Consider the following 25370-nt stretch of genomic DNA (forward strand, 5'->3'; position numbering starts at 1 on the left):
AGAATCACAGCCTGCAAAGCAATGACACTTCAAAACAGAACTGCCCACATGCATCATGCAATTTTTTTGAACAAGGATTATGTCTGGCATTTTTCAAGGGTCAGGCATTTTGACAATAAACACATGCTATTTCTTAATGTGTACCGTGGAAATTCCTTCTCACTTCACAGCTTAGTTGCCAGGCACATGTTTTTATTACACAGACCGTTCTCAGGCGGTTCCTTTTTCGGTCAAATGATGCATTTTATTGCTCAGGTGAGTTCACAAAGCAAAAACCTACCTGCAACGATGTTATAGATGCACTGTGGCCCTGCAGAACTGCTAAGGGTGCACAAGTTCGAAGGCACCAAACTCTGATCATTTTATCACAGCTTCCAGCAGCTATCATGGTGTTTTCATAGTTCACTGCCATATCAGATATTTCAGCTGCATGCCCTCTCAGGGTAGCCAACAACCTTCCATCATCTGTTGCCCAGATTTTTACAAGGCAATCATCTGATCCCTAGAAGTAAGGCAGAAATCATTTCAACCATTAGCTGTTTTGATGTTACAGTTAACTAACATAATGAACTGAAACACAGAACTAGTGGCATACATATTTCCCCCCCCAAGCTTTTAGCAGTTTTCCACACTGCATTCAAAACACAAGATTACATTAATTCTCAACAGTATATACAAAGCATGATGCTTTTATAATACAGATCACAAATCTTACAGCAAGTTGGATTTATGCTCTTCAGTAAGACACTTTTTCCAAAACTCCAGCAAACTGAAGCAGCTGTTGCAATACATTAAAATGAAAGTTTACATTAAACATGAAAATGAATTATGAATTGGTACCATGTTTGTCATTTAGCATTATACCCACGTATGTTCCTTATATTCCTAGTTTCATCCTCATGCCCTACCAGCATTAGCATACACTTCCCAAGTAACAATGAGGTAAAGAGCCTGTATGAACAGCTAGTCCACTATTAAGTCAAAGTACTATAAACCCGTTTTGATATTCACATTAACAAACACTGAAATGACTACCCTTTCTCGACAAACTTCAGAGGCTTCATCTACCTCTTCATATTTAACACACATTTTGCTGGTCTTCCCACATCAGCGTAACATCTGCTTGCCTGCATACAACAAATTCACAGCCCTAGCAAAAATTTGAGAACTCAGCCCTTCATTTTTCATTGCATTCCTGCACCTCGCTCAACACAATGACATCTGAACACTGCACAGAGACACTAACAGAGGAGACCTGCTGTTAACATTTCATTCATTTGCTCAGGTTCCGAAGCAATACAAAGCTGGGTGTTGGGTTTTAACATCTAGAGCCACTGATTTGCTACTGGACACACACAGGTGCAATGTTACAATGTAACACCATCATTATAAAATGTCACTAGGGTTTTTCCTCTTCCATCTACTTACAGTACCTCTGCAGAAGTTTATCCACTATTTATTCTTTAAAGAAGTCAGAATGCAGGGCAATACTACCGCCCACCTTTCATAAAAAAGGTATCCGAAGTACAGGGACCAACAGCCAGATTTTTAAAAGACTGCTAAGCGTTCAGTGAACGTAAGCATCTAACGACCAAAAGTCTCAAAAAATATTTAGAGGTTTCTGATGCTATTTTCAACATTACAACTTTTGTAAACACAGAAATTACATGTATTTTCCTTCCTTAATACACTCTTCAGTCTACATGCACGTAACTATAGAAATCCCACACTGTCACAGTTCAACTCAGGTACTGTTCTGGGCAGCCCCATATCGGGAAGCTCTCACCGACACAGCCACCTGGTGTGACGTAGAGCTGTCCCGCAAACACTCCAGAAAACGCTTTCAAAAGGAACCCAGACACATCCTGCAGTTATTGGAATGCATAAAAGCATTTGGAAAGCTTTATTTTTGCTATTTTTTAATAAATACTGACTAGCCTGTTTACATTACATTCATGCTGATGGATAGACAATTTATTTCTCCTTATTTCCTTAACTTTTTTTGTCATTACTAAAAAACATAAATTCACTTTTCTACTTGAAAATGTAGCTAAATTTTACTCATTGTAGTGGTTCAGATTCAAAACTACTATCTGAGAGAAGGAAAACAGCATACCTGCAGTTACCTAACAATTACACATCCATTCTCACTCGTAGCAATACCCTGCAAACCAGAAAACTTTCTCAGCCTACTGTTTGTTTAGTGTACAAGAAGTTGTTTCTGGCTCGCAGGCAGTTATCCACAGCAGCTTCTCTCTTCCTGTATTATTTATATCAATTCAGACAAGACATGTATCTCTTAACACAACGAGATACAACTACAGCCCCAGTTTCTGAAACAGTAAAAAGAATACTGATTGTATCTAGGTACACAGAGAGCGCATTTTTCTACAGATGACAAATACAGGTTGCTTCCCTACAGAAAGTCTTTATCTCTAGCATCAGCAAAAAGCCTACTCTGGAGCATTAGTGGCATTTTAACCCAGCAGAATGTTTTGCAGGGGGACTCCAGAAATGCAAAATCGAGGTAATTTAAAACTTTACTGTGTATGTGATTTCTGGAATACCTTGGTAGGTAATCTGATTTACCAGCTGTCATGCTTCTACTTTTCCTCAGGTGCACATAACTTTAAGGGCATGACTTTCCTTTCTTCCCAGCTCTCCACAGGTGCACCCATGAATGCAGAGATGTGGGCAAGACAACTTCTCCCACATCTCTGCCCTAGTCATTTTCAGCATAAACTTCTGAGCCTCCAATTAAGGTTGTTAAACAAATTCAGTGCCACTGCATGTTCCTTCTAAACAACTACTTCCGTTAAGAGAACATCCCTCTTTCCTCACAGAAAAGTACAGTGTGAGACTTCAGATTTCTCTTTGGTCCTCCAAGGGTGCTGATGCTAAGCAATCAGCGTTATAGAAGAACACCGCTCTGAACAGTTAACCTCAACACTCAACCAAGGACTGCTGCTTTGTGACATCTTGGTTAGTAACTGCAAGCAACAGCCAGTTTCTACTTCTAAAAACTTTTCCTAAGAGAGACTGTAGCAGGAACGTGTCTATTTGGCAACGGAGATAAGGGAAGCTTGTTAATAATTACATTTTCTGCTTCTTGGGTAAGGAGAGCAATGGTACAGGCTATACTATTTCTACTTTTACATAAAACTTCCATGCTGAGATTCTGGGGTACACATCTGCCTTATCTAACTGCTAGACCGCTACAGTGCCAGCCCAGGGAAAACAATCAGTCTGCAGAGCTGAACAGCAAGGGACAGACAGAATCACAGAATCACTGAGGTGGGAAGGGACCTCTGGGGATTGCCTAGTCCAACCCCCCTGCTGAAGTAGGGTTACCTACAGCAGGTTGCCCATGATGATGAATTGACCATTCCTGATTTTGTTATCTTCTGCACATCCTCTGAAGATACCCACTGACCCATCACTCAGATCCTTAAAGAAAATGTTAAAGAAGTACTGGGCTCAGTACCAAACCCTGTGGTAGACCCATAGTGACTGGCCTCCAGCTGGACCTCATGCGGCTGATCACAATCCTTCAAACTTGGTGGTTCAGGCCATTTTCAATCTCACTGTCCACTTATGTAGCCTGTACCTCATCAATTTGTCAACAAGGATGCTATGGGAGACGGTGTTGAATGCCTCACTACAGTCAGGAAAAACAACATTCACTACTGTTCCTCATCCAACTCAGTGATTTCATCATATAAGGTTATCAAGTTGGACAGGAATTATTTTCCCCTTCATACATCTATGTTGATCACCTTCTTATTGTCAATATGTTTGGAGATGGCTTTCAGGAGGATTTGCTTCATCACCTTCTCGGGTGACTGAGATGAAGATGAATGGTCTGTAGTTCCCTGGAACCACCTTCCTGTCCTTCTTGAAGGCAGGAGTGACGCTTGCTCTCTTCCAGTCCTCAGGAACCTCTCCTGATTATCACAGCCTTTCAAAGATAATTGGGAGTGGCCTTAAAGTCACTGGCCAGTGCCCTCAGCATCAAGTCCCATGGATTTGTGTATGACCAGCTCATTTAAACGTTCCCTAGCCTGATCCCCCTCCACCAAGTCATCATCTTCCTTGCTCCAGACTTTCCCTCTGGTCTCAAGGATTTGGGATTCCTGAAGACACATCTGGCCACTTGTTGTGATTTAAACCTGACTAGCAGCCAAACACCAAGCAGCTGCTCACTTACCCTCCCCCACCCCTGGGGAATGGGTGAGAGTTGAAGGGGTAAGGGTAAGGACACTTATATGTTGAGATAAAAGCAATTTAATAATTGAAATAAAATAATAATAATAGTAATAATAGAAAATACAAATGAGTAATGCACAATGTGATTGCTCACCACCTGCTGACCGATGCCTAGCCCGTTCCAGGCTAGTGATCCCAGAAATCCAAAATCCTGGAAACCAGAGATAAGATCAACCCTTATCTATATACTGAGTATATAGATATATACTGAGCATTACGCTAGATGATATGGAATATTCCACCAGCCAATACGGGTCCATTGTTTTGGCTATGTTCCCCCACACCTTCTTGTGTACCTGCACACTAGCAGGACACGGGAAGCTGAAAAGTCCTTGATTTCTTAGCAACAGCTAAAAACATCAGTACATCAACATTCTTCTCATATCAAATCCCATACTGAATCTAAACCACAGCACTATTCTAGCTACTAAAAAGAAGAGGGGGAAAAAAAAAATTCGCTCTATCCCAGCCGAAACCAGGACACCATAAAGACTGGGGCAAAGATGACATCAAGCATCCCATCTTTTTCTGTGTCCTCTGTCACCAGCTCTCCTGTCTCATGCATGAGCAGGCCCCTTTTCCCTAGACTGCCCTTTGCTGCTGATACATTTGAAGGAGCCACTCTTGTTGCTCTTCACATCCCTTGCCAGATTCAACTCCAGGCTCTCTTCAGCTTTCTTAACCGAACTTTCAGAGAATGGCTCTGTATTTCTCTCAAGTCATCTCTCCCTGCTTCCACCTCTTGCATGCTTCCTTTTTGTGTTTGAGTTTTGTCAGGAACTCCTTGCTCATCCATTCAAGCCTCCTGCCACCTTTGCTTGCTTTCCTGTTCATCAGGATGGACCATTCTTCAGACTGGAACAGGTGACCCTTAAAAAACAGCCAGCTCTCCTGGACCCCTCCTCTCTCCCATGGGATTCTTCCAAGCAGGCCCTCAGACAGGACAAAACCTGCTTCTCTGAAGTCCAGGACTGTGATCCTGCTTTTTGCCTTGGTCTCTCCTCACAGGATCCTGAACTTCATCACCTCCTGCTCACTGCAGTCAAGACCACCCCTGACCTTCATAACCCCAAACAGTTCTTCACTGTTTGTATCTATCAGATCCAGCAGAATGACTTTTGTTGTCAGCTCCTCAATGACCTGAGCCAGGACACTGTCATCAGTGTACTAGTGTAGAAACTTCCTGGATTGCCTCACACTGCTATGTTCCCCCTCTAGCAGATACCAGGGTGGTTCAAGTCAACCAGGAGGCCAGGTGAAGCTTCTTCCCATCGTCCGAAGGCGGCCTCATCTCTTCTTCCTGATCAGGCAGCCTGTAGCAGACACGCACCCCAATGTCATCCACACTGGTCGGCCCTCTAACCCGCACCCATGAGCTCTCAGCTGGCTAATCACCTCTCCCCAGGCAGAGCTTCAGGCATTCCTGCCACAGTCTCACATGAAGGGCAACTCCCACTCCTTGCCATCCCGGACTGTCCTTTCTGAAGAGCCTGTGTCCATCCACAACAGCACCCCAGTCCTGGGAGCTAGCCAACCACACCCTACCTTGTTGGTCCCAATGAGATCGCAGCCTTGCAACTACACCCACAATTGCAATTCCTCCTGCTTTTCTCCATAGCACGTTAGTGCACAGGCACTTCAGATGGGCACCTAGTCAGGCTGATTTCTTAAAGCATGAAAGCTTTCCCCATAATGCACTTCTTGATCTGTGTGCATACACTTGGGGTGGGCCCCCTTCAGCCCTTCTTATTGTTTTCAGGGTTTCTTCCATCAACACCACCCCACAACCTTTGCTTACCTACCTGGTCCACCACTTCCTCACGTCACTGTGGTTTGTTGAGAAAGATGCTTTTGCCCCGTATTTGCCTCTTACTCTCTTTTTCACATGTCTCAGTATCCATAACGAAAAGCTTCCTCTCCCCTGCACACTTTCAGCACCTCCAAAAGTTAGAAGTCGCCAAAGCCCTTGATAAAGTTGTTCTAATGGAAAGTTACACTCTTAATGCAGTTGTAATAGGATCCAAAGAAAAAAAGTACCCCACAGACAAAACTGTACAATAATCAAACAACCCCTTTGCTTTTACACTGGAAGTTCTATACCTCAAGCCTGCTAGAGCACCTTACTAACAGGCACCATTTTCCAAAGCTTTGGACAGTGCCACAAATCTTTTCTGAGCACTAATCTTCAAATTCTCCAATATCCCTAGGGTTTATCATTAAAAAAAAAAATCAGAGCAGTCTAGCAGCAAATATAACACAAATTCTGTCATTTCTCTTAATTTCATCTAAGCTAGAACTCTGGTAGTCATTTTACCCATAACACAGCAATGTAAGTATATATTAATCCAATTATTTGGCATTGTGATGGTTTAGCCCCTGCCGGGGTCTGAGACCACGCGGCCGCTGCCCCTCCCCCACAAAGGGAGTGAAATACAAAGCCCCGAGACTGAGATAAGGAGAGGTTTAATACAGCAGTGCAACAGCAACGCAGCAAACAACAACAATAACAATAACAGTAATAACAATGAACAGAGCAAAATCTCTACCAATACAGCAGTGATAACAGAGCCAATCCCACAGTACACGTGGTAACCAACTGTCCCGCAGCCAAGATGTGATGTCCGCATGGTATCTGAATAACCCGGCTAGAGCTCCCCCCCACTGCTGGGGAAACTTAACCCTATCCTGGCTAAACCAGGACAGGCATGAACCTCAAGAGTCCTTCTGAATTACCTCAGAACTTCAAACTGTATCCTTACAAACTGTAACAAGCGTTTGCAGTCTTTGCTCTTTGTTGCCCCACCATATTAGACTGTATGAATATGAAAACCAAGTACTCAATAGTCTAACTCTTGTTACTTTTCTCTCAAAATCTTTATCAAACTCTTGAAATGACCATTTCCTTCTAGATCACTGACTTTTTTTGATTCAGAACCACTGAACTAAGACTCAATAAATGAACCTACTATGTATTTTATTCTACCTTTATTGCTACTTTTAGCTCAGCTCAAATACCTGTATGAAAAGAAATTAAAAGAAAACCTTCAGGAATAGCTTTTAATTAATAGGTAGAACTCGGGACCTCCCATTAATATACTTACCTACCCAGAACTTCTACAAGAAAGAAGATGCGAGGACCTCTTAAATTTAGTTGTTTAACTGAATTTAAAGGTAGTTGTTAGCATTTAATGCTTTTGAAAAGGCTCCAAATCTCACTCATATTGAATACCTTGAAAGTGACACACAGTGTTATTTGTTTTTAAAAAAAGTTTAAATTATTGGCTTAGTCACAAAATGTTTGTGACAACCATATACACACAGGCTAGTTTCACTTATAGCTTGATTTATTCACTTCTACTAAGCTGCTGAGAGGCTACAGAGAAGGAAAAAGAAAGAGGAAACAAGCTCAGTAATGCACACTTCCAAATCAATTCCAATGAACCAGTTAACACAGGTTTACAACAGAACTAGAAAACTTGCTGTTTAGAGCTCTATAAGCAGTTTAGAGAAAAAGGGCCCCTTTTTTTTCCTCTAAGCTCTGCTTGTAAGGTGCTAAGCAGATTCAATTTTAAACCCTTTGCTTCCTTAAAACAAACATATGACCACTCAATAAAAGGACTCAGATTTGGGGGGTTTTTCCCCATGCTACTCACTCAATTTCCATAACTGTTCCTGTGTTTCTAGATTCAAATTTTCACTTCTGTATCTAAAGCTTCAAAAAGGTTCAAACTCTATACCTACTCAAGGCAATGATTATCTGAACAACAATATCAGCTCATTCTGTTCTACTGTTATGGGACTTAAGAGTATGAAGCAGCTTGTGTATTCTTCTCAAAAGTGCAGTCACCACTAAAAAACCCCAAGAAGCAGAGGAGACAAAAAGAAAGAACATCAGCATAAAACAAGCCTGCTCCCTACCAGCTGGCTATAGTATAGCTATAGAGGCATGTGCTGTACATTGCCACTGCAGAGAAAAATTAAATGACTGTTAGCAAGTCTCAATAACAAAAAAGGAAACCAAAGAAAAGGAAAAAAAGAAAAAGGAAGGAAAAAAAGATTAAGGTAAAAATGTAAATTCTATAGCATCTTGGCATGATAACAGTATTAAGAGTTCAAATAAATTCATGGGATTATCTGAACTGAATGGGACAATTCACAACTCTTAAAATACTGTTGCAGTTCTACTAGCAAGAGCATTGGCTTACACTACAGCTCATGTTTCCAAGGTTATGTCTACAACTGCTAAGAATTATGGGTCTATTAAGAAGCACTTGTCAAAAGTAAATCCCAGAACAAGCTCAGCACCAAGAGAGAACTGATGACAGCATTGCCAAGGTATGGAGTAAAACTGGTTTACTTTCCTAGCATTACAGACTTGCGGGCTGACACGAAACTGCCAAGAAACGTACAAATTAATCTTGTGTTGGAATCTCAGAGACTTTTACACAATGCTGCTTATTATTCCCTAGAAAGAGTAACCTTAGAGGACACAGGAAGATAAAGGTGGGAAAAAGGAGATGGCCATCCCTCTTTGCAGTCAAAAAGTTAAGTAGTGCAGGAACCAGAGAAGACAATGCTTGTTTCTATTACCGTGCATGGGTTCTACAAGTCATACTTTTTAAGAGACCCATAATACAATCTCTGAAATAACTAGGTTTTCTTCACTGATGGCTGATATGTCTTTTAGCTGTGTCTTTGCAAGTAAAGATGCCTTAATTGTAGTTAATTAAAAAAAGCCTAAATTACTAAGACAACCCAGTTTGTACATAAAGAATTTTTTTGTATATTCAGAAAAAATACAGGCAAGAGGCTGATGTTCATAAATCTCTTGCGAAATCCGTAAAAGAATATAAATAGAAACAGTCATTGCATGACCTTGTAGCGGGTTGGCCCTGGCTCGACTTCAGGTGCCCACCAAAGCCGCTCTATCACTTCCCTCCTCAGCTGAACAGGGGAGCGAAAATACAATGAAAGGCTCATGGGTTGAGATAAGGACAAGGAGAGATCACTCAGCAATTACCATCACAGGCAAAACAGACTCGACCTGGAGAAATTAATTTATTACCAATCAAATCAGAGTAGGGTAACAAGAAAAATAAAACCAAATCTTAAAACACCTTCCCCCCACCTATCCTTTCTTCCGGCGCTCAACTTCACTCCCAATTTTCTCTACCTCGTCCTCCCCCTCAGCAGCACAGGGGGATGGGGAATGGGTGTTGTGGTCAGTTCATCACGCTCTTTGTCTCTGCTGCTCCTTCCTCCTCAGGGGGAGGACTCCTCACACTCTTCCCCTGATCCAACATGGGGTTCCTCCCACGGGGTGCAGTCCTTCAGGAACAGACTGCTCCAGTGTGGGTCCCTTCCATGTGGTCACAAGTCCTGCCAGCAAACCTGCTCCACTGTGGGCTCCTCTCTCCACAGGTCCACAGGTCCTGCCAGGAGCCTGCTCCAGTGTGGGCTTCCCACGGGGTCACAGCCTCCTTTGGGTGTATCCACCTCTTCCGGCATGGGGTCCTCCCCGGGCTGCAGGTGGAGATCTGCTCCTCCATTAACCTCCATGGGCTGCAGGGGCACAGCCTGCCTCACCACGGTCTTCACCACTGGCTGCAGGAGAATCTCTGCTCCAGCACCTGGAGCACCTCCTCCTCCTCCTTCAGTGACCTTGGTGTCTGCAGGGTTGTTTCTCTCACATATGCTCACTCCTCTCTCCAGCTGCAGTTGCTGTTGCACAGCAGTTTTCTTCCCCTTCTTAAACATGTTATCACAGAGGTGCTACCACCATTGCCTTGGCCAGCGGCAGGTCTGTCTTGGAGCCAGCTGGCATTGGCTCTGTCAGACACAGAGAAAGCTTCTAGCAGCTTCTCACAGAAGCCACCCCTGTAGCTCCCCCGCTACCAAAACCCTGACACACAAACCCAGTATGGACCTACTAGCTAGTAGGAAAATTGCATAATGTCCTGTTTTCACTGCCTTTAGGCAAACTAAGAGCATCTTCTTCCTAGCAAAGATAACATCTCCCAGGAGAGTATGACTCAAAAGTGTGCTGAGATCACTTTCTTTCCCTTTTAATTTGAAGCAGAACATAGAGAGACCTTGAATTTAGAGGCTTTCAATCCTTCAGAGGTCAGAAGGAAAAGGAAACAGTTATGATGCATCTTCTAGAACCAATTATAAATCCGAAACAACCTCTTATCTAGCTCATGTCACACTGAATGCTGGAGGTTGTAGAGTAAAAACAGAGCAAGAATGATTCCCTACTGATGCCTGCAAATGTACATGCTGACAACAGGCACATCTGGAATGAAGTTTGGCTTACTTTTTATTATAAATTCCTGTTTCTACTTACTACACTAGAGACTTTAGAAATTGTAGTGGTCTAGATTGAAAGAATTGGCACCATTTCATTATACAAACGCAATTACAACAAAAGCAGTTCATGACTGTTTGTCAACTGACTACATCACGCCAGCTACAGCAACTTGGATTTTACTGTAACGTGGAATATGACCCATTTGTTCTCCATTTGCCAACAACCACTTAAAACATCTATACAAATAACACTGGATTTGCCTGAGAACACAGAGGTAAGAAGTTCTGTCCCAGATCCTCCAAAATGAAAATTCACCAGCCTCAATTAATTTCTATGGACACTTTATTTAACACTAGATTGAAGCAATCATGATCTAAACTGGGACCTTTTTCAAGCAATAATACCAGGACACCAGCGTATCTGTCAGCGAAGGACCGCCAGGAAAGCCCTGAAGTTGCAGAAGCAGTATCGCTCCCGCATTTTATTTCAGGTTCTTCTACTTTCCTTTTGGAAACAAATTGCTGTTACAGTCAAGAGAATTCTCTCTCTTTAATCACTTTTAAATCAGACTGCAAAATGCAAGGGAATGTGCAACAAGGAATCATCACTGCAGATGCACCCAAGAGGAAGTTTAGTGTATCTCTGGAAGAGGAAAGATTTCAGGGACATGGGAAAGTTTTAAGAAAATGGAGAGTCAGAAGACCTTAACAAGGAGTTTTACGCACTTCATCTAGGAAGCAAAGCTGTCTTTATTTAGAGGTGAACAGGGTGAGCATAGGTGATTTTTATACTTGGTACACATAAAATCTCTACTCCATTCTGCCATGTCATATAAAATAAACCCACAATAGAGCCCTTTTCCTGACAGGTTAATCATGCATAAACTACAGGGCATAAGAATTTAATGCCTATGACTACTGAGGGACTTAGCTTGCTGATGAAATCTAAAGGAGTATGAAAAAAGTCTCTGTTATGCCTAAAGTAGCAAGTGAACAAATAAACAGGTCTGTTCAAAACACTGCAAGTGTCCCACATCCCTGCAACCACACATGCCTCCGTACAACAAAGTAAAATGTGTGTGGGTGAAAGGGTGAATTATTTACAACCGCCTTGAAAGAATTTTAGAAGATAGGACTGCAATACATAAAGTAGAAGAACTGAACTGTACTTCCACCTGCATTGTTCGAGTTACCTGCCATGAGGTTAGAAAAGACATAATCAATCTCCTTGATACACAAAGGTATCAATTACATCCAGTGTTTGTGGGAAGGTAATAAATGCAGCCAAAGTGTCCCAGACTGGCACAATGTGCATATTTAAGAGATCTCTGCCTCTACTAAAATTGACTATTTACCAAGAAATCCAAATTACACTGACACATATCTGGTTTTATGAATTCCCATTCCTTAGGAAACTTGCAATTTCAGCAGTGATTTCAGACATCCATCTAGTATTTATATTTTTTAACAACAAAAACTAAATAGTTAAAAATACTAAGAACACCAGTTTAAAAAAAAAGTTACTAGGATCTCATAAAGGCAATTCCTTATGAGCCATTTGTTACAACACACCATGTGAATTTTCAGCTTTCTTGTTTCCTTCAATCTAAGTGTACTGTCAGATGATTAATAGTCATGCTTCAGATTTATAGAAAAGAGTCAAAATACTCTTTAATTACATATTGACTGTTCTCTCTGACTTCCCAATCAAATTCTGTAGTGGTGGTCATTCTTTTGCTTATGTTTTCACTAGAGAAAACAAGTCCAGAGGAAAGAATCTACATAGGGCGATTCCTTTCCACTGAAAATAACCCGAGTTTGACTGAACTACACAGATCAGCAATCACCATCACATCTTAAGATCACCATCACCATCACAGCCTTAAGACATGTACGCCAAAACTATTTTAACATGCAAACCAGCACGGTTATTAAAAAAGCACAAGAGTAGCAGAAATAAAGCATTTATTTATCTGCTCTTGATACACAACATCAGTACATTTAGTTTTTGGAAATCATTAGATGACATGCTATCTGTTCTTGAAAAAGTATCTACAAAAATAAAATTTTGTACTTACAGTAAATATTCGCCTGCCAGTCCGATCAAAAGTTACACAGTATACAGAAGATAAGTGTCCTAAAATTCGTTTGTGCATCTTCATATGTTGATAGACTGCAGTTGGAACAAGGCGTTCAAGTCTGTATTTTCCGTTTAGTTTTCTTGAAAACAGGGTATCCACTACCAAATGGGGAAAATAAAAAGAAGAGACAACATTTCTATTAAGTTCATAAACTAAAATACTTCTCCAGGATGGAGAGTTTATTTCAGCACCGGAATATCTGCCATATGAACAGCTTACTATAGTAATTCTCTCATTTTGTCCTAGTTAGGGAAAAATACACACAAAAGTAGCTTATGATAGACATATGCAAAACACTGTGAGGCAGAGCATAAAGATGCAATACAAGTACCCAAACGTATGCTTCTCACTTTATACCGAGTGTGAGAAATTCAAGAGGATTGAGGCAGCTTCCATGGAGGAGTAAACTACCTCAAATGCAACAAGCCTAAGAGCTTCCACATCACTATTAACTGAAGATCAGCAAACATTCAAATCTTCTCCAAGGCAACCTGCTTTTTGAGGTCTACACAATCAATCATTTATCCACCACTTGCAAGACAATTTATTTTTTGAAGAATATTGCTACCCACTACAGCTAAACAAACAAAAAAACAACCCAAAAATTTACATACAAATTTACCAAAACCTTACAGAAAAATCTGATTTTGACTAACAGAACTTTGTTCAAAGGGTTTGGGGTTTTTTTCCAAGTTTAAAAACTAAGAAGGTCCAGAAGCAGGAATCTACTTTGTTTTAACGAAATGGAAATCTTCCATCGAGAACTCCAGTAAAAAAAAGTAAAGCTCAGTGTTACTAATTTTAAACTGCTACTCATGCAATGATAAAGCAACAGAGTATAATGCTTACATGCATGGATACATAGACATTAGTCAAACAGCTCCCCATATAATCATTAGATCAAAGAACGGCAATGGCGATACATTTTATATTCCACAGGATTGTGATAAACCAGGTAATATATGCAGATCTCCAGCTCCTGAATACATGAAAAGTAAAAACATAAATGCCCAACAATGTCCACAGCACTACAGACACATGAAAAACAAGACACTGTCATTACTACTCTGGTTAGCCATTCTTTCTTTTACACGTGACCAAGGCTCTGCCTGTACTAGTGAACAGAGCAGGACCAGAGCAGGGGTCTGGGCACTGACACCCATTCACTCCCTAGCACCTGTGAAACAGCTACACACCTCACACTGCTTGGTTTTGGTCCAGACCAACCAAACACTGATTCATGAGTCAGCACAGGTCAAACTACATTAAATATGCAACCTGGATTGTAGCTACTCTATAAGAAGCAAAAGCACTTAGTGGTATGGACAACTGCCAAGCCCATTGGACTCAGGCCATAAGAACAGCCCTGAAACATTTCAGTTAACTGCCTATGTAGCCCAAGGACTCAAGGAAGTTCTCCTAGTTTGAGATGGTTTGTGAAGGAGAAGAATCATTAGCTGTGAAGCAAGGCACTTTTAGTCAATGTGCCACTACTCCCTTAAGGCTTTACTATATCCTCTTCACCCTTCCCTTATACAAGAAAAAGATGCAGTTGCACGTGCTTTATGACAAAGCTTTTCCTTGCCAACAGTCTACTTTAGAACAGCAGGAAACCAAGATTAGTTCAGTCACAAGATAAATCTAGTTTTGGTTTCTGACAAATCATCCTACAGTTAAAAAACCCCACCTCCCTCCCCAAAAAAACCCCAAACAAAAAACCCCAAACACACACAAACAGAACACAGAAGGTCTTTGTCACAATAGTGAAGTGAGCTTACACAATAACCTCAACCTACTCAGAACTTACCTTTTCTTTGCTCTTAATGTAAAATGGAGATGGTTGTTGGAAATCAGCTGCTAGCAATGCCAAAACCATAGCTCACAAAAAGGGAAAAAACCTTAACCAGAAGTTTAATTTGCAGAGATATTCTGTCAATAAACCAAAAGCGTAAGCAGACTCTTTAGGTTAAAACAACCAGTGACTTCATGTAAGCATGTAATTTTTAATACACATCTGGATTTATGAAAAACCTTTTAAAGTACTTGAGAGAAATTTCAGGTTTTGGGGGGTGTTTTCAGGGTTTTTTTGTTGGTTTTGGTTTTTTTAAATCACTGAAGAACGTGAAGTTTAACAGAACCTAAGCCAGTTTTCCTGATGATATTCTTGCTGGTGTGAAGTGTTAATAGGCAGCTTGCTACTAGTTCACATGTCCCTGGGAAACTCAACAGGTGAGAAGACCCCTTCTTCTGTAACCATCAACCTACTGGAGGAAATATGAGGCAACACTGCGATACCGAAAAAAAAACCCCTGGGATCCGTCTCACTCTTTGGCCTTGATCAAAACTTAAAACATACAAAAAACCCCAAAACTGGTTAAAAATAGAATTAAGTTAATTAAAAAGTAATTTGACATGGAAGAAATCAGTATTACAAACTTACATTCCATTGTAAGAAAATATTTTACTAAAATCATGCAATTGGCAGCAGGGAAGGGGAAGAATCAATCTCCTGCACATTTGAACACTGTCCATAAACATATAATTTTAAAAATACTTCTCAGACTGGGTTTTTTGATTGTTGTTTTAAACTAAATTCTCGCATCCACCCTTGTTCTTCAATATGCCCCTCCATTTAACTATTTATATTTACTCTCACTGACTTTGCCAAGTGATCCAGCTTGATTTCTTTAACTAACCTATTTACCACTTTTTATTCCAAACACTGACAAGTTCAGTGTGTCACCTGCACGCTTTGCTAGCCCAGTCGCATTTATTTTTTTCCTCCCAAGTACAGGTAAAAACTGTCTCTCAAAATAAATTCCTGCAGCCAAACAATAAAATTGATTTTTCTGGTGCAAGCCAAGGTGAGAAAGGCTACCAACCATTAATAATAATAACACCTATGTGCTAATTATAGGCCTTTGGTTTTATAGTGATTGTTATCCATACCTATCACCAATGCTTGTCAGGCCTTACGTGGTCTCTACTCTATTTTAGCTTGATTTTAACTGCATTTGGAAAAAAGGTGATTTTAGAAAACCCTGTGACAGCAAGTCTCATATCTCTCTTATTTTAGCCATATTAGCAGTTTTCTGTCTTTGCTTAAATTTTGCTTGGCCTCACACAAATGAGTCAGTATGAACAAAGGTATTCATCACAGGGTAAGGTATAAGCAGTTAAACAGCTGCAGTGGGAGCCACAAACCATACATAATAAGGGAGGGAAGGAGGATGAGACTTTACCCCAGGAAGGGTTAGATAGCGCTGGTTAGGCCTTACAGCAAGTCAATCAACATGAAGAGAAGAAGGGTGGAAAGGATGAAAGGACAGAAATTGCCTGCTTCTTGCTGGAAGGGCACTGTGAAGTGGGCACTGTGAAGTGGACACTGCACAGAAAGAATTCCCATCCAATGCCTGGCCAAACGAGGAAATTAATATCAACTTAGCTTTAAACGCCTCTCTGCTACTCACACATAACACCCTGCTTTAAAATAAACAAATAAATAAAATATAAAACAAACAAAAAAAGCAGATGTTAATAAGTGGTTGTGCAACACAGCATGATAACCCACCAGTTACTTCCAAATGACATTTTGGTTTCAAAATCAGGATTCTTCTTAATAATGAAGCTGACTGATCAGTAACAACCAATGCCTATGAAAGCCACGTGTTTTGTTGGTGTTTTGAACATGTAGAACACACTTTGCCACAGATTTTGTCATTCAAGATGCTATTATTTACCAATTGGTTCCAATTGGTTTTTAGGTAACTGGGCTCATCTTCACACAACACGACCAGCCTCAAAGACTGAAATAGTCTGCTGTCACAGAACCACTGAATGGTTGAGGTGGGAAGGAACCTCTAAAGATCATGTAGCCCAACCCCACTGCTCAAGCATGGTCAGCTAGAGCAGGTCACTCAGGGCTGTGTCCAGTCAGGTTTTGACTATCTCCAAGGATGGAGACTTTGCAACCTCTCTGGGCAACCTGTGTCAGAGTTTTGATGACTCCCAAAAGGTATTTTCTTATATTTAAATTGAAGTTCCTCTATTTCAATTTGTGTTCATGGCCTCTGTCACGTCAGTAGGTATGAATGAGAAGAGTCTGGCTCCACCTTCGTAACACCCTCCCATTCAGGTATTTATACCCACTGGTGACCCCGCCCCCATGCTTTCTCCTCTCAAGGCTAAAACAATCCCAGCTCTCTTGGCTTCTCCTTGTATGATAGATACCTCAATCCCTTCATCATCTTCCTGGTCCTTTGCTAGACTAGCTCCAGTCTGTCCATGTATTTCTTGTTCTGAGCAGCCCAGAGCCAGACCCAGCACTGCAGGTGTGATCTCACCTGCACTGAATAGAAGGAAAGGAACACCCTCGACCTAACACCAACGCACCGCCTCCAGCAGCACAGGATGCTGCTTGGTTTTTGTGTCCAAGGGCACACTGTAGACTCAACGTCTGACACGTTCAACACCAGAACAGTGAGCTCATTTTCTACAAAGCTGCTTTCCAGCCGGTCAGCTCCCAATGTCCAGTGGTGCATGACATTACTCCTGCCCAAGGGCAAGACTTCTGCACTTCTCTTTGTGGAACTTCATCAGATTCCTGTTGACCCATTTCTCCAGCCTGTCAAGGTCCTCACTGAATGGCAGCACAGACCATTTGATCCATCAATCACTCCTCCTAGTTTTGCATTGTCTGCAAAACTTCATGTTTCATCATCCAGGTTATTAGTGAAGATGCTGAACAGTGCTGGCTCTAGCATCAACCCTTGGAGTACACCATTAGTGACTGGCCCTCGTGCCAGTCACTGGAATTCATTCTGCTGATCACAACCCTTTGAGCCCAGCATTTCTGCCCATATCTTACCAGTTTGTCAGTGAGAATGGGAGCCAGTTTACAAAGTCTTGCTGAAGTCAGGATAAACAACAGTCACTACTGTCCCCTCATCCTCCGAGCCACTCATCTCATTTAAAAGGCTATCAGGCTAGTCATGCATGACTTCTCCTTCACAGATCACTGCCAACTATCCTCAACCATTCTTGTCCTTAGTATGCTGGCTTCCAGGAGTATTTGCTTCATCACTTCCCCAAGGACTGAGGCACGGAGGACCCACCTTTACTTCATCAGAATCTCCTTCTTGCCCTACTTCAAGACAGTGTGACGTTTGTTCTCTTCCAGTCCTCAGGAAGCTCTCCTGACCACCATGAACATTTCGACCATAATCAAGAGTGGCCCTAGGCTGGTATTACCCATGAAGACACAGGCCAAGAGGGCACTGAATACCTCAGCTTGTCCAGGTCTTTTAGCACCAGGTCCCCTGCCCTATTCAGCAGCAGGCCCTACTGTTCCTTCTGCTGCTAATAAGACCTGTAGAAGCCCTTTTTGTGCTCCCTTCATGTGTCGCACCAGATATAATGCCAGAACTTTGACTTTTATTACTGCAGAATCACAGAATGGTTGAAGTTGGAAGGGACCTCTAAAAATCATCTAATCCTCCTTTGAAAGCAGGGTCAAATACAACAAGTTGTTCAGGACCTTTTACTAGAAGAAATAAAAAAAAAGAGAGGAAAAGGGAAAAAAGGGAAAGGGGGGGGGCAGAAAGGGGAAGAAAAAGGAAAGGGGGGGGCGGAAAGGGGAAGAAAAAGGAAAAGGGGGGCGGAAAGGGGAAGAAAAAGGAAAAGGGGGGCGGAAAGGGGAAGAAAAAGGAAAAGGGGGGGGAAAGGAGAGGGAAAAGGAAGGGGGGGGGGAGGAGAAGAAAGGAAAAAGAGGGTGGTAGGATGAGAAACATGTCATTCTTTACCCAAAGGTTCTAACCTTAAGCTCTAGAAGTAAGAGTTTAAATTCCTTTTTTATAAGGGCCACTCAGGAACATAAAGTGTGAATGGAGAGTTGGGCTCCTAAACCAACTCAGTAAAACAGAACTTTGCTTTTTTAACATCTCACTTCTAGTGTTACAATTCATTGCTGCAACAACCTTAATCTGAAAACCACACATCTCCAAGAGTCAAGATCACCGTATTTGTTTGTGCCCCTCAGAACAATTTAAAAATCAAACATAAAGCTGATGAAGGTATAGTGGTGGGAGTTCTCAGTGGAACTTATGAAAGGGTATAGATTTTTCTCCCACTCAAAAGACATGCAACAGGCACCAGCTGAATGCCCTCAAAGCTTTAGAACGTCTCTAACTCACTCCCCACCCAAAATAGAACAAGCAGCTCAGAGAAAACCAGTGATCTGCAAAAGTAAGAGAAATTTGGGAGTCTGAACAATATGGCAGCATTAGCCATGCTGGTTTTTTTTTTTTCCCTTGGGTTTCTTATTTTAGTTTTATGAAAGTTACTGATTCCATCGTCTTATTTACATGGTCTTATCCTGGAACATGAAATATGCCGTAAAGATGAGGGATAGTAATCTGTCTTATACACGAGTCAGTGATAAATCCAATTTATTTTTGTACCAAGTATAATTTACATTTTAAAAAAGCACACACAAAAATCATTATGGTTTATCATTCGTTTTCTTCCTTTCTGGAGTTTATTTAACTAATGAAAGTTCTACTCTGAAGACAGAATCCACTTTTATTCACCCTCCATTCGCACAAAAATAGAACCAGATTCAGAAGAAACCTGGAAGGACACCTAAAGAATATACTTCACTTACAACTCTTACCCATATTGAATCGAGTTTCATTAAGCTGAGAGGCTAGACATGCCTCTAATGAATACCAAGGCATTCAGAGCTGTTAAAAATAGTAATGAGAGACTGCTAGACTCCTCCTTTCACTCTCCAAGCTAATAAGACTAGATGTATCAAGCACTCAGTTTTGGGTGGTTTTTTAACCCCTTCTGTAAATATGTCAAAGATCAAAAAAGCAGCTTGAATTAACTTCTACCTTCCTACCATTTTTCTGTTCAACTTATAAACTCTATGTAGTACTCTAAGTCTCCTGGCTTAAGGTCATTGTCAACCAAGTAAAGTGGTTAAGCCCGCAATTTCATCAAGCCAGAACTTGTCTCTGGGCATTTCATGGAGGTAAAAGTATACAGACTCCTCACTGGAACATTTCTGAAAATATAAAAATTCTACAGACATCTACAACTTTACATATAATATTAATTTGCTCAATGATAGTAACTGCCAATCCATACTAATTCAGACAGGTAGGAGGCGAGATGTTTTGAAAGGCAGAAGGTAAAAACAAATGAGAGCTATACAATCTCAAGCATTTCCGAACTGTTCCCTGACTTCAATGCAATCCCACTTGCTTTCGCTATATATTTATTCAGTTCGTATTTTATTCAAAGTTCCAGAAGACTTCTATAGCTCATTTCTTCTTGAATAACAAGTAGTCATTTACTTCAGTATTATTCACTTTAGACTTGAATAAACGTGTAAGAAGATGTTACTTTTACACAGATCCTTTAACACAAGGTGGTCTTTTCTTTTAGTTTTTTACTATAATTAACAGAATAATATAGTTAATGAAGTACTCTTAGGTTAGTTTTTAGGCCTAAAGTATCTACTATAGTTCTAAAAACAGATATCTACACCACTTTCAGAACATCACATTCTCTTTACAACCAAAACAGCAGCATCATTTAATAAAGAAACAGCGAAAAAAGTGCAAAATGCCTCAGAATTTTTCCTGAAGTGGACTATTCAGCAAGACCATGAAATATTTTTTTGAAAGGCAGATATATTCACTGGCGAAGAAAAATATTCTTTGTTGTCTGGGGCTAACTGCTAATCTCATTCAGGTCTTCACACCTGAGTGGCCAGCTTCCTTCCTCAAGAGCCTTGAGCTCAAAGCCCTCAAAGCTTTATGCTTTGGTTCTGTGCTTTTTCAGCAGCCCCTGAACATTACTGAAAAATTCTTTTTCCGTTTCTGCATCCAAGAAGACAGGACCTTTAACAAAGCAAATTAGCATATGACATAGCTCTTTGTTCTTAATTAAGCACTTCAGCAACTTTTTATAAGATATGTTGCACAAGTGACAGCAAATGGACAAAGATTATTCTGTATCCAATTTTTGTTTCTCTTTTATTATCTTCTACAGATATTCTGTAGTTTTCTGGAGAAAAATTTTGTACCGATGTATTTTAACTGCATATAAGACAGCTACCTACAAGGCAGCTGGCACAACATACACAAAAATTTAATTCTAAAGAATATCCCATCAGCATCATAATTGCACTGATTCATCAGGCTAGGAACCAAATGACTACTTCTGTATGTTCACTGAAATGTAAATTCAGTTTTCCTGCACAAGATAGAAAGGCTTCAGTACCTTTACTGTTCCTCAACCATTAGTGCGTTCTCCACCCAAAATACATACAGCCTGAAGAATAATAGGTTCTAAATTTTTTTTGTTGGACAAATACACAACATACAGCCTTCCCAAGGGAAAATTGAGAAGTTATTTAAGGAAACAAAATTTTCTAGCTTAATTTATAAAAGAAGTGTCATTCCAGCTCATGATTTCGAGAGGATCAAATTAGAATAGGGTAAGTCAAAAAATCAAATGCTTCAACACACAGCTCTGAACCAGACATCCAAAAAAATCTGAATACACTTCACAGTTGAAAACATTCAGTTACCAGCACTTATCTCAATGTTTGGAAAAGGAAATTATTGGTCATGAAAAAAGTGGCATGTTGAAATAACTGTAATTTTGCAAAATATTCAGTGCTCTGCAAAAGGTTCAATAAAAATAACATTTATTTAGAAAGCCTTACTTGTTCTTCCCTAGAAAGAGTCTGAAAGCTATTTTTCTTAACATTTAATTCCACTACCACAGCAACTCTACAACTTTCTTTGAACTCCAGCTGCCACGGATTTCACACACTGGTCTTTTTCCCTTGAAAAAATACATACCGTGGAGCAAGCTACAGTACAATACAAAACAGACTTCTTCCATTCCGATTTCTCCAATGTGTATTCCCAAGTAAAGGAAAAGGTAAGGCAACCACTAAAGAAATCTTGACTATTAGATAGTTCAGTCCTCCAGTCACCTTGAAGAAATACCTGCTATTTTAGCCCAAGATTTTCCAAGTTTACAGTCTTCAAGCCAATGCACAGACACTCAAGAGGGTAATTATTCTATTCAGCAACAAGCATTTTGTCCCCTGCATCTAGAGTGCCACGCAGAAACAACTCTCTACATAAATACCAAGAACAGCTCTAAACAAAACCACATGGAATGGATTCAGGCCCTACACAAGTGAACCACCTCTGACCAATACACACACTAGCTAAGAAGGTTCTGAAAACTTTACTCTAAACACCCAGCAAAACCATGTTCTCTTCCTGTATTCTAAGGATCTACAGGATCTAGCATGGAAAGCCTGCAACTTGTGCTTTAGAATGGAAGAGCTACTAGCACACTAAATACTTCACCATCTGACCAAATCAAAATTGGCTGTGCTCAATCCAAGAGCTCCTTAGCTGTAAGCATGCTTCTGCTTCAGCTGCTGAGAGAACTATTAATTCTCTGGGTAAAGTGTAATGGAATCCATTTTGAGATTTGGTCTTGAGTTTCAACATTAGAAATAATATAAATAGCCCAAATTAAGCTCTCTCAATTATATATCTCCCAATTCATTGAAAACTTACAGGCTACCAATAGCCTCCAAAAGAGAGTTTAGAAATTTAAAAATTGTAATGGCAAGTCACCCCATTAAAAATGCCTCCATTCTGAAAAGCACCTGGCTATGTATTTGTACATTCTTACTCATTAGTTCTCCAATAATCTTCTCTTTTTTGCCAAGACAGAAACCTTTGTCTTTGCAGCAGCTGCACCTGATCAGGAGACAATTGGATATTCTCTGCTCACTCTCATCCAACACTGCACATATATCTGCAACCACTGTTTTGGTATAAACCACTACTGTTTTGGTATAATGCACACTGATAATTTGGTCTTAATCATTCCCCCTTCCCTGGACATCAGCAGAGTAAGATGAAGACAGACTAGTGATTTTGCACATTTTCCTATCCAGGACAAAAGAAAAGGATGCTCCTTAAAGGATCTCCTAAAATATCACACATCTTGTTTCCTCCAGAACTTAAAAACCACGTATCTTCTTGTAAAAAGGTTGAAAGCTAACAAACATGTTTTAGTGACCACATGAGAGCTTAAAAATAATAACCAAAGAAAAAGAATACCTCTGATCCCCAGATTCAGTTTTTCAATGGTACAGCCAGCGCATGCATGCTTCATGATACCGTGTAGCAAACTAAAGCACAGCTACAAAATTACTGAATGGACCAGAGAGCAGAAAAAAGACACTGCAAGACACTCAAATCTTTCCAAAGAAAACTGTTAACAGTCTATGAGATGTTCTCCTCAACAATAGGTGCAGGCCATGCTGTCTTGGTTTTAAGTTGTTATATAGAACATATATTTACCTACTGATACCTTTATTACAGCTTTAAGAGTTTTATTTTTATGTATTCACTGTTGAAATGTATTTTATGCCATTTCATACTTCAAATACAAAATTAGCTTCAGAGCAGAACTAGTATATGCATTGACAATACCCATTTCTTCCCTGCATACAAACTGGTAAATATGACAACACAACATCTTAATAAAAATACTAAAGGTAAGGTCTATGACACAAACTACTACTTAGCTCTCATCATCACAAGAATCAATCACCCTTGGAGTTAGGTATTACAATGGCAATGCCAGAATAAAATTGACTTACCTATACTAGGTGGACTGCCATAATTTACAGGGGACTCTGGAGGCCTCCCACAATGTAGCGCAGCAAGAGCAGATCCCTTCCATACAACATGTTTGCAACCTGTTTTAAAAAAATTACACAAAAAAATGTAGGCAAGCATTTTTTCATGCAAAAATGCAGAAAGGGCATGAAATATCAAGAACGCTGGAAATTCTCATAAAATTTTCATACTTTTGTTTGTACGAAGCAAAGACTGTCTGCCAGCTCCTAATAACGTCTGCACTCCAGGGACGCTTTGGGGAATTTCTTGCTCTAGAAGCGGTCCAAGTCGATGGCATATTTGAAGCAAGTGATCAGGTGCCAAGTGTCTGTAATATTTCACCTATTATATGAAAGAGCAAACAAAACATTTGATAAAGAACATAATATTTTTTAAGAATTACTGGTTTAATCTTTTTTTTCCAGATTGCTACACAAATTTGTAAGAAAATTATAGTATATTAAGGATAAAAACAAATAATGACCTTTAAGTACAATAATTCATTCCAGCTGGTCCTAATTAAGTCTTCTATTCAGCACATGCTACTTTGTACAGAGAACTGTTGGTATTTACTACTTTCTCACTTTAAGGCACAGTTGGTCATAGACTATTAAGCTCCTTTATAATCACAGTAAAAAATGTGAAGTACGTATTCAATATTATATTTAAATAATGGTCTGGCCAACTTAAGCTACTGTAAGATAAAGACCAGACAAAAACTGTAAGGACAGCAACATCTACAGAATTCTTGGAAGATTCACATATACCTAGTAACATAGCTTTGTAGAAGACAACACAAAACCCTTTTGCCTCAACTCAGCTAAGTCACAAGACCTTGACAAAGTTCCACAACTGGATATTTTTTTTTAGCATCTAAAGCTTTTAAACAAAAAAGTTGGCTTAAGTAATTCAACTTTAAAATTGGCATATGTGGTCCTCTACTAGGCTACAAACATGATCAGTCTTTGTAACTGCTCATAATTTTCAACTGTACAGTACCAAAACAAGCTCCTATTATCAGCAACAGATCTTCTCACCACTTGATTATAATAATGTTGAACAAGTATTAATGACTGTCCAGGCAAAACCAGTTCATTCTTTTGAACTACTGCAATTCTAGATCAGACGACCATCTTATAGAACAAGGAAAAAAATCTTCTAAGTGTATGTGACAACAGTAAAATCCTCTTAACATAAAGCTTTTGGTTAAGAAACAGCATTTTTAAAATGTATAAACTATTGTCAGATTAGACTACAACAAAGAAAATTTAACATATGAAATTAAAATGGAGGATATAAACTGTTTTCTTCAGTTCTTGTACAGGATTTGGAAAGTAGTAGTTTTATCCTTCATACAGCCTGAAATAGGTCTTCAGAGTTTTACTTTGCAGAAGGAAAAAAAAAAGTACTGCAGTAAAAGCTTGCGATGTTTTATTATTCTGCAACTAGAGAAGGCCACAACTGACATTTTAGGCAGAATGATGCTTCTGCATGATACCAAACTAACAGCAATATACCTCATTCTTCATCAAATGTGCTCCTATCCAACACACTGTAATCACTTCATGTATTCTAGCAGTTTGTTAACATAAAGAGTGCTGATGATTGAAACAGGCTCTGGAAAAGCCATGCTTACACCAGTAATTCCCAACAACAACAATGCAACCTTCTAGTGAGGGAGGAAAAGTTTTCTTTTTTGCTCTTGTCATGGTTTAACCACAGCCAGCAGCTCAGCCCCACACTGCTGCTTGCTCACTCCCCCTCAGCGGGATGGGGGAGAGAATCAGAAAGGTAAAAGAGCAAAAACTCCTGGGTTCAGGTAAAGAGTTTACTAGGTAAAACAAAACCTGCACAGCAAACAAAGCAAAACAAGGAATTCATTCACTACTTCCCATCGGCAGGAAATGTTTAGCTATTTCCAGGG

At 40.1% G+C, this 25370-nt stretch overlaps 1 protein-coding gene across 3 annotated transcripts in view; it reads right to left on the reverse strand.

The window, feature by feature from the left end:
- The window catches only part of PHIP (PHIP subunit of CUL4-Ring ligase complex), a 118945-nt gene that overhangs the window by 83591 nt on the left and 9984 nt on the right, over nucleotides 1–25370 (reverse strand). For 2 of the 3 annotated variants that reach the window (XM_074861911.1, XM_074861910.1), the window contains exons 5-8: nucleotides 23638–23788; nucleotides 23428–23526; nucleotides 12654–12814; nucleotides 281–502 (exon numbers count right to left, since the gene is read on the reverse strand). In XM_074861911.1, the coding sequence (XP_074718012.1) occupies nucleotides 281–502; nucleotides 12654–12814; nucleotides 23428–23526; nucleotides 23638–23788 (633 nt within the window). Of the gene's footprint in view, nucleotides 1–280; nucleotides 503–12653; nucleotides 12815–23427; nucleotides 23527–23637; nucleotides 23789–25370 lie in introns of those variants that run through there. The other variant, XM_074861912.1, reaches the window with a different exon arrangement.

This window comes from Strix uralensis, chromosome 3, assembly GCF_047716275.1.
Source record: "Strix uralensis isolate ZFMK-TIS-50842 chromosome 3, bStrUra1, whole genome shotgun sequence".
NCBI classification, from domain to species: domain Eukaryota; kingdom Metazoa; phylum Chordata; class Aves; order Strigiformes; family Strigidae; genus Strix; species Strix uralensis.